Raw genomic sequence first — 10719 nt, 5'->3', positions numbered from 1 at the left:
TAGGTTTGCATAAAAACAATTTTTTGAAGACACATGTGGCGCCAAAAATCCGCCATTTTAATTTTTTAAGAATTTCATGGACCCAGTGTCACTCGCGTCATTAAAATGTATCCAATAACGTATAATTTATCAAAATCGAGTCAGCCGTTGAGCAGTTACGAGAGGACATAGTAATAGACATACATACATACATAGATACGGGTCACACACATTTACCCCTCCTTCTTCGCAGTCGGATAAAAAAGCAGTAAATTTCCTTATGAAAACTCCTCAACAATTTTTTTTTTCATAGTTTACCTTATACATAGAACAACAACTAGTAAACAAAATATCAGTCAGATAAAGGGATAACTTAGACTTGGTATGATATTATTGTGTAATGTTGGTCAGTTATATATTTTTTTGTACTTACAAGTACAACATAATGAACACTATACTTACATATAATTTTTACAATAGATATAATGATTAAATCAAATTCGATAAAATAGAGATACAATCGAAACATTTATTTACCTAATACCTACCTACATACAAGTGCATTTAACGTGCCTAAATAGGTATATAAAATGACAACCTTTCTTCACAATAAATTATTAAATGAAATACCAACACTTGGCGAGCGAGGTATTCAGTTCGATATTAATTTCGAGAGTTCAGTCGTGTCCTGATCGTGAGTCAAGTTTTAATGTTTATTTGGGTACAAACGGTACAATATGGCTGATTACAAATGAACTTAGATAAATAATACACCAACCAGTAAAATTACCACAGGTTGAGTTGAGGTCATGATTACGAATATGAGGAAAATACGTAGACCTGACGCACACCGTGGCTTGTTTAGCTTTGCAGTTGCGTGTAGTTGTATCAAAGAATGCTGACGTTCTCTAAATGGCTACCACGGGAACTCAGTTTTGGCAAAACACAATTATTATTGTTTTCGGTAAGTAGTTTCATTATAAATAAATAAATATCACGGGACAATTCACACCAATTGACCTAGTCCCAAAGTAAGCTTAGCAAAGCTTGTGTTATGGGTACTAAGCAACGGATAACTAAAATTTTATAGATATAGATACATACTTAAATACATATTAAACTCCCAAGACCCGAGAACAAACATTCGTATTTTTCATACAAAAATCGAACCCGGTACCTCAAGCTTCGTAGTCAGGTTCTCTAACCACTAGGCCATCTGGTCGTCTAGCTATCACATTTACTTATAAAATAACAAACAATATTATTATAGTTCATTTAGAATGAGATTACAGGGTTTTATTCAGACAGTTTTATACCCAGCAAATCACCAGACTTCAGGGTAGTTTCTAAAAAATATTATTTATGTGAAGTTTTGTGCAAAGTTAACGAATTACATTAATTGTCTTCCATTGGTCAGTAGTTTGTTGTTCTGTTTTTAAAACTAAATGTGTTATATGAATGCAAATACTTTAAAAAACCCTGTTATATTTTACTGCTCCACTTTTCCTTTCGCAATCGGGTAAAACAGCTGTATCTTAATATGTGGCGTTATCTGGGAAAAGGTACCTTGTTGTCGGTATTGAGTTATTGATATCCCCATAATCTACATACATTTACCTATCGAACCATGTAAGAAACATGCATGTAGGTTTAATAGATATTTAAAAAAAATGTTGAACCTCAAAAGCCAGAAAAGGTTATTATGAGAAAATTGGATTCAAACTTATAAGTACACCCAATAAAAGTATGTTGTTGTTGGAAGTTACATAGATAGCATGCTATTTGAGGAGTAGATTGTACGGGCTTTCAGGTTTCAACAACAATTTTGTAATTGGACAACTGTTTTCCTATAGTTTATATAGTTTACCTTGCCAAAGTGCATAAAGTAAAAAAAGGTTGATGGATTTTTTACTTAATTTCCTATTTATAGTATATTTCGGATTTTATCGAAGGAAAAAATATTATGCGTAATTGGACACTAAATAAGAACTACTCCGTTTTGAATTAACGTTGTTTATTATAAAAAAAATACTTTAAAAAAAATAACTTTGTGCTTTACAAATGTAACTACTTAAACAGTCAAAATCAGCAAACGTTTATATTTAGTATGCTAAAACATAGCCAAATGAGATCAAATTAACTCAACAAATCTTCAAAAACTAGTTTTTTCAGTCTCAAAATTCAAAGTAAAGTTTAGTAAAAAGTTGGCACAATCACTATGCATTTTCGAAAAGGTACCTTATCGTCGGTGGTAAAATATTTAGTGATATGAAGTGATATCATTTGAAAACGACTAATAACTTACGATTCATTTTAATAGTCTTAATTTAAGAACACTGTAGTATTAAAACTCACTCACTAAATGATTAACGTATTTGAAAAGGTACCTTATTGTCGGACGTAAAATGTTTAGTGACATAGTTAAGAATAAGATCTAAAAATGTTTTTGATTTGTAGTTGTAACTATTACTTGTTATTATCATTATTATAAATCAACCTCTAAAGACACAAATTGGCGTAAATCGTCAATAAGGGCCTTATCACACTAGCGATTTGCGAGCGTGCAGTGAATTTGCTGCGAGCGTATAACGATTTCGCCGCAAGCGCGCAACGACATCGCCGCGAGCCCGCAACGATGTGGGCTACTGCGAGCGCGTAGCGAGTTCGCTGCTTTAGCGCCAAAAACGCTATACCTATTGTAGACTTTCGTATGATAATAATAGGGCGTCTTCGGCACTAACGCAGCGAACTCGCTGCGCGCTCGCAGCGATATCGTTACGCGGTCGAAGCGAACTCGCTCCGCGCTCGCCTCGCTTTCAACTCGCTGTGATAAGGCTCTAACTAGCTACCGCCTAATGGTGGCCAGTTATTGATGATTTACCTAACTCTAATTTAACGTATTTTATGAGGATTCTAATTGACGTTTTTTACGCGCCGACAAGCACCGCACTGGGCCCGCGTGGGAACTACTGCCCAAGCTCTCTTATTCTGAGAGGAGGCCTGTGCCCAGCAGTGGGACGTATATAAGCGGGATGATGATGATGATGACGCGCCGGCAAAGTACCGACGTCCGACACGTCTTCCAAACCGATACCGAGCGCACAGAAAGCATTCAAGAGCGGCACCGACAATAAGGTACCTTTCTTACTAAACTTTAAGGGATGTTTTAACTCATAAAAAAACGATTTAAAAACTTGTGTCTCTGTCAAATTAAAATTTAGACCCTGCTTAAAATGATTTTTTTCGACATTTTACTTTAACCGCGATTATCTCGGAAACTAGAACAGACAACAAGGTACCTTTTCCCAGATAACGCCACATATGTGTGTTTCAGTGACCTATGCCGTAGTCGTCACATCAGCTGTCTTCCGAGACACAATCTGCCAGTAAGTTACCAAACACATTTTCACAAGCTTTCTGAGTGGCTCTGAAAGAGACTGAGGCCTAAGACAATCATTTTAAGTTAACTTTCGTACAAAAATTATTTGCTGGTAGGTACTTAATTTAAAATAGACATCAACAACCCTAAGCGTCTGCGCTGGAGTAGGCAGTTAACCCTCCTAAAGGGTCGGCCAGAGTTTACATCCTTCTCCTATTTTACTATGCATAGGGTTACCTTCCCACCGCTCGACACGCTAATGCCCAATAGACGACACCCTGCTGTCATCTCTAATGACATAAGATTAAAGATGCCAATTATTGGGACAGTGACGAACACTCGTACGTTTACCTTATATGGATTCTCGTTCTTCTCGTATTGTCCTCATCAAAGAATAACATATCAAACTTTCAAGGAAAACTATAACAGCTAGGTTTGCTTGAGAATTATTAGTAGTTTACTTAGTACTTAAACCTCACTTAAACTTGGAAGATTTCGTATAAAATACGAAATCCTTAGAAAAATATTGAATTTTTTCGCAATGTCTACGGAACCCTATTTTGGGCGTGTCCGACACGCTCTTGACTAGTTTTTTCAAGGTGAAACACCTCCTCTCGGATCCATATGTCATCACTGGCAGCACACACGGTTAATCAGTATGGGTAAAAACATGGGCATTGGGCATTGACATTCCAGAAATGAGGGTGAGATATCGTGTTTGAACGAGCAGTGCATCCCGAGTGCGCGGGAGTGCGACGGCCAGATCGACTGCGCGGACGGCAGCGACGAGACGCTGCTGCGCTGCCGGCACTTCGTTAGGTGAGAACAATCAATGCTTACTTAGGTACAGCGTACAAGATATTCATTTAAATAACCTAGAAGTATTTTGTTCAAAATCATGAGTAGAATCGATTACATACATTAAATAGGTGTACAGTGGCGGAATGAATAGGTGTACAGCAGCGGAATGAATAGGTGTACAGTGACGGAATGAATAGGTTGACAAGTTTTCAAATAAATTCGTTTACACGTTGCAAGCACATGTTACCTTTTTGAACTAAATTTTTGAATGACATTATGATGGAATATGTCATATTCCGCCAGTAAAGCAGTTATATATGAACAAGCAAAAAGAGACCGTTAAGGTCACAGCTCATTAGAGCTACCCGGCACCCGACCAGCACCGCCTCGACTTTCGTCGTCCACTCGTTGCCGACAAGTGGTCCACGGGTGGACGCCGCGTTGACGAGTGGACCTCGCGTGGTCCACTAATTTCCTAGTAGTGATGTAGTGAGCGCATACCTACCTATAAAAATATATAAATAAAGAATAATAACGGTGCTGGTCGGGTGCCAGGTGGGTGCGTAATGAACTGTGACCTTTAGCTTAGCTTCAGTGTTTAGTACCTACCCATCATACAGTCGTTTTGACATTTGACACTAAACAATAAAGTTCCATATAAAGCAAGACAAACATGATTTTACAATGACTGTTGCTATTCCTTGTTTTCAGGAGACCATTATGGCCGATAATTTTCCACTGCTCCGTGGGGTGGGAGCGTGACCTGTACCAGGGCGTGTGCCCCGACGTGTGCCACCACCAGAAGACTCAGGATTACTGCACGTACGCGATACTGTCCGAGTACGGGGAACCGTGAGTACACACACACACACACACGCACACACACACACACACACACACACACACACACACACACACACACACACACACACACACACACCAGTTACCTGTAACCAATTCTATCAAAAACATTACATGTTTCCTGGGCAACCGCGTCGTGAAACAGTGGAACAGTTTGCCCGAGACAGTGATCAGTGCACCTTCAGTGAATTCTTTTAAAAACAGACTTGATAAGTACTTTGAAGACAATTACACAAGTAAACAATGATACGCACGCATCAGCTATAAGCTGCCGTGCATTAGAAATAATAATAAAAGCTGCAAGTCTCGCAACGTAGTTCTTATATTGCTAAAAAATTTGAGATGCAAATTTATTCTCACCAGCTTGCTTATTTTAAAACCGTGGAAATAGTAGAAATAGTACATTACTGTACAGGCCGGAAAGTAGGGGGTTGCCGGCCAAGCAGATGTATATAGATAAGCAGGATAGGGATGCGAGGCCGGCAACCCCAGGTTCCGGCCGAGGCTGTATAGTGCTTTTCTCAAATATGACATGAAATAGAATAAAAATAAAAAAACAAAAAATCAAGCTGGTGGGACGCTAGTCTGGTCGCCCTGCTTCGTGTGCGCGTGTCGCGCTGGCTGCTGGCGGGCGGCGGGCAGCGGGCGGCGGGCGGCGGGCGGCGGGCGGCGGGCGGCGGGCGGCGGGCGGCGGGCGGCGGGCGGCGGGCGGCGGGCGGCGGGCGGCGGGCGGCTGCGGGCGGTGGTGCTGGTCGTGCGCCGTGTTGCAGAGCTCGCGTTGAAACAAAAGAAAAAGAAAGAAAGAAAATAATTTATTTGTACTTAACAGCAATGACACATTAAGGTTAGGAAAAATAACAATAAGAAGTGTTGCCGCTATAAAAAGGACGACGGTCGGTAAAAGACTGTCGCGTTGCCGGCCAGCGGCCTGCAAAGTCGTATGAAATGTCTTTGCAGGCCGCTAGAGTGCAGTTTTTTACATGTAATGTAAAATCAAAAGACGGGATAACTACTTATTACTTAGGCCGTCGCACGCCATATCTTGGGCGCCTGCGGCGCCCAATTATTAAGCCAGTTGCGCTACTTTAAGTTAAATACTGTATGCACTCCCGCTCTAACGTCGGCGCCGCAGCCGCCCGACATTGGAAGCGGCACGGCCGTTTTATATGACTTAGGACTTAGGCCATTGCGCGCCATATTTGGGCGCCTGCGGCGCCCAATAATTAATGCAGTTGCGCTACTTTAAGTTAAATACTGTAACCAATCCCGATCTTACGAGGGCGCCGCAGGCGCCCCACAATGGAAGCGGCACGGCTGTTTTACATTACTTAAATTAGGACTCAGGCCATTGCGCGCCATATCTTGGGCGCCTGCGGCGCCGAATAATTACTTAATGCAGCTTCTCTGCTTTAAGTTAAATACTGTATAACTACTCCCACTCTAACGTGGGCGCCGCAGGCGCCAAAAAATGAAAGCGGCGCAGCCGCTATATACTACATAGGCCGTCGCGCACCACATCTTGGACACCTGAGCTGCTCTGCTTTAACTTAAATACTATACCATAACCACTATCGCTCTAACGTGGGCGCCGTAGGCGCCCAACAATAGCAGCGGCGCAGCCGCTTTATATGTCTTAGGCTATTGCACGCTATATTTTGGGCGCCTGCGGCGCCCAATAATTAAAGTTATTTTGCTTATTTAAGTTACTGTCGCGCCAATGCCATATGCGCCCTAGTAGGCGCCGTAGGCGCCTAACAATGAAAGCAGCTGCGCCGCTTTATACTATAGGACTATCACGCAGAATTACGCGGGCGCTTTGACTTATGTCATCACGACAGCCCTAGCCGCTTTTAAATTGCTGACTCAACACTACAAGACATTCAAGTGCCCGTTCCCCCACCTCCCCGACCAACCTCCCTACAAAAATTCAGGGGTATATATAGTCTCGGTTAAAAATTTCGTTGGCGCGATGCAGAACTTCGAAATTCAAAATTACAGAATATGAATATACCTACAGAATACAAGTGGCCAGCATTATTTAACCACATAGATTATAGGTAGTCCAAAGCCACCTCTCAATTTACCACTGGCCGGCTAGATCGCTGACATTACGATAAAGTATATAAAGAGACCTTTTGAAATAAAAAAAACTGCTTTCGACGCAAACTTTTTTTAGAATCGTTTTAGAAGTACAATTTTATAAAGACTGTACCATCAGCCAAATATGTGGTCTACCACCCTAAAGTTATAATCGTTTCCATGTCATAAAACAATAATGCATAAATAGACGTGTCTATCAACTTGAAAGTTCGACTTTACCTACACGTTAATTTAATAGGAACTTGTTTAAAAATTGATAGACCACTTATTTGGCCGATGGTACCTAATGAGTATAGGTATTGAAATTGAAAGCAGCACTAGTATGCAGCATGTTTATGTAAGTAGTGGTTTCAAAATTTGCAAACCATTATTCGACCATTTCTTGGTATCTGATTGAGCTGTTACATAATCTACAAGGTGCATATTATTGCAATTGCAATTTATTTTTATCAAAAAGAAATAAGTAATAATTGTAAAGTGATAATAAGTAGGTAAGTCAGTAGGTATGCATCTTATGTTTCACAAATAGTGAACGGCAATTGTCGCATGTTGTCGTCGCATTTAGGTACTTGAACTTATATTAAGTAGGTACTTATATCACTTATTTTAACTTTTTTTTTATAAATTGTTGCGAAAACAAACGGCCATTTTGATACTACGATATTTTGACTGTTTATACTAAGAAAATACATGATTTCCAGGAAAACCTGCAAGCTACCGCCTTTTCCCGATCAGGGATACTACCAGGTGGAAGACTACAGCGGCACGGACACGTTCTCGCTTTACTACTCCTGCAACGCTAACTACGACTTGGACGGGCCGAACTACCCTCGCTGCGAGGGGGGGGCCTGGTTGAATAAACACCCGAACTGTATACGTAAGTACCTACCTTCGATAAAATATAAGAACTCATATGGATTATAGTTAGTTATTGAATATCACGCAGCTAAGTGACGCGGTGACCGTTAATGCAATGCGTAAAAGTACAAAATATGGACTGGCTGTGCGCGTGGCAGGGGCACTAGACAGTATAACGGAGGTGCTAGGAACAAAAATGCAGACTAGGTTCAGACGTATATTATTAGCCAACGGCACACGAACAACAAGGGCGATTATTACAAATCAAGTTCTATTTATAAGTGTTAATGCTACCCAACACAAAAACATTTCCCGCCTTCCAAGGAAAACTAATCAATTCAACTGTTTTTAATTGTTGGAACAATCAGCTATTCAGCTATCATAGAGAGTGTGAAATATCATGAATTAATTTATGTTTACGATCTATAATTTTTGTGGTGATTCAAGTCCGATATAAATTAATAATGAAACAATTAAATTATTTGATTGTACCTAAAGGAAAAGAATTACAAAACATTGCCAGTACTAACACGAAGTTGCCATTCCAAAATACTCGTAATATGATATCAAATTAAATAGACTTTAACATAATTTTACATAAGGCTACAACTAATATTATTGAGCGTAGTATCTATTACACAAGCGTAAGCACATTTGGCGTAGGTACCCGACTCACATGCGGAGAAATTAACGGTCAGCGCTATATTTACGGGTTGCGGGCAATACAGGGTCGGCCTGGGCTCAATTGTACGTATAACAAATTAAATTAAAGGCATGACTAATACTATTTGCTTGTAATTTGTTATGCAATTGGGCCCCGGGTTATTCTACGATTAGTACTCGTATAGTAAAAAAATGTTACGATATTCAAAAAACCTTTTAATTTAAATCTTTATTTTTGCAGTTGTTACTGGTTCTCCTGGCGTTGACGAGGAAGACATAAGAAAATAATACACATATAATAAACATTAAATTGTATATACCTACCCGGCTAAGCTTTAGTTATGTTGTAAATAATAAAATATACCCATTACATTATTTATTATAACATCATGCATCATTATTTTCTTTTTGTTTGTATTTATAAGTCAACTAACTACACCCTAAAAAAATAATGAAGTAAGTAACAAGGTAAATAACCGAACCAAAGAAAAGTTGGAAAACGCCCGACTTTGTCACTTCAAAGTCCAATATCTTAAAAACGGCTAAACCAATTTCGATGAAACATGTCTGAGAAAGAACCATTGCCTTCAACCTGCTTCCCCGGCTTTCAAATAAAAAAACCGCAATCAAATCGGTCGGGTGTAGTTATTGTACGACCTGGACAATGCTCGACCGATTTTGTACGACCTGATAATTCAATCACATGTCACTTGGAACACGGGTCGAGCTTTATCACCCTGTACCGATAATGTTCAAGGTGCTATTGGACAACCTGATTTTGTACGACCTAATAATCGGAGCACACTTTTGACAGCAAGCAATCGTTTCGCACGATTGATCATGTTTTTCGTGTACACCGAATATTAATAAATTTAGTAGAAAATAACTTATATTGGTCCTGGCGCTTCGCCGGCCGCTACCGCGGCACGCTCGCTACGCTCGCTCGGCTCGCGCATTGTGGTCACAATTGGACCTAACACAACCTAACACAAACCTATGGTCATTCGATTCGATTGGATTCCGATTATAACGACGTACAATAACAGGTCGAGTATTAACAGGCCGAGCAAAAATTTGGACACCTTAATAATGCACGACCTTATATTGTACGACTTGATAATTCTAATCCAAAATGAGTTCGTATTATCAGGTCGTGCAGTGATGGCTGAGCAGTATAGGGTCGAGCATTACTGGTCCCCAAATCGGTCCACTCGTTTAAGAGCTACGATGCCACAGATAGACAGACAGAGAGAGAGACAGACACACAGATACACATAGCGGTCAAACTTATATCACCCCTCTTTTTGTGTCGGGGGCAAGTCGGGGTTAACAATCTCATTGTATTGCACAGGCGGTTTAAAATAATGCGTGCATATATATGTCCACCGATTTAGATGGCTTTATCTTGTTTGACATTCTCATTATTTTTTTAGTTTAGTATACTATTACTTACTACTATTGCATAAAATTGTCATCCTAATAAATTCTTCTCCAAATTATAACTGACATATTGTATAAGTACATTTTTAATTATTATCATTATTATGAAATAAATTCTTAATATTATATTCTTGATTATATGTCTAAATATATGAATGATGTCAACTACTTAGAATCTTTTGATACAAACTAAGGAGTCCTTATTGTTAGCATGTGCTGCATGTATCAAAAAATAATATTTGCATGACTTATACAGTCTAAATGTATGAAACAAAAATCCTATAACATCACATACCTAACTATAATATACTACATTTACTGCAAATAAATTTCATTTCATTTCATTTCATGTATCAATTATTCACGATGACGCAATTTTAAACTTTAAATAGTTGTTCATTAAAGTTGATGTTTGATAAAGGCCAGGTTATTAAAATCAAGCAAGAGTTTACGATCACGAAGGACGTAACTACATATTCGTTCGTCTTCAAATATTACCATTCATTATAGACGTTCGAAGTACCTAGCTAACTTCGTAAACGGAGTGCAGCCATAGATAAGCAAAATGTTTACTTAAGTAGCTTTTCCAGATTAGGTTTTTATACGCCATCTTACTCAGAAACAAACAAACATTGTTT

General features: G+C 39.3%; 1 protein-coding gene across 1 annotated transcript; it reads left to right on the top strand.

The window, feature by feature from the left end:
* Positions 1–61: 61 nt before the first annotated feature.
* Positions 62–10552, top strand: LOC141442602 (uncharacterized). Its single transcript, XM_074107620.1, has 6 exons — positions 62–943; positions 3314–3365; positions 4055–4177; positions 4871–5011; positions 7822–7997; positions 8883–10552. Exons 1-6 carry the CDS (start codon positions 892–894, stop codon positions 8927–8929), a joined length of 591 nt encoding a protein of 196 aa, XP_073963721.1. The 5' UTR covers positions 62–891; the 3' UTR covers positions 8930–10552.
* The last annotated feature ends 167 nt before the right edge of the window (positions 10553–10719 follow it).

The sequence above is a fragment of the Choristoneura fumiferana genome, chromosome 26, assembly GCF_025370935.1.
Source record: "Choristoneura fumiferana chromosome 26, NRCan_CFum_1, whole genome shotgun sequence".
Lineage (NCBI taxonomy): Eukaryota > Metazoa > Arthropoda > Insecta > Lepidoptera > Tortricidae > Choristoneura > Choristoneura fumiferana.
This window is presented reverse-complemented; position numbering and strand designations above follow the sequence as displayed.

Coding starts and splice junctions, on each gene's coding strand:
- LOC141442602 (XM_074107620.1), top strand. CDS start 892: ATGGCTACCACGGGAACTCAGTTTTGGCAAAACACAATTATTATTGTT. Junction 5,012..7,821: donor CTGTCCGAGTACGGGGAACC/GTGAGTACACAC, acceptor CATGATTTCCAG/GAAAACCTGCAAGCTACCGC. Junction 7,998..8,882: donor TAAACACCCGAACTGTATAC/GTAAGTACCTAC, acceptor TTATTTTTGCAG/TTGTTACTGGTTCTCCTGGC.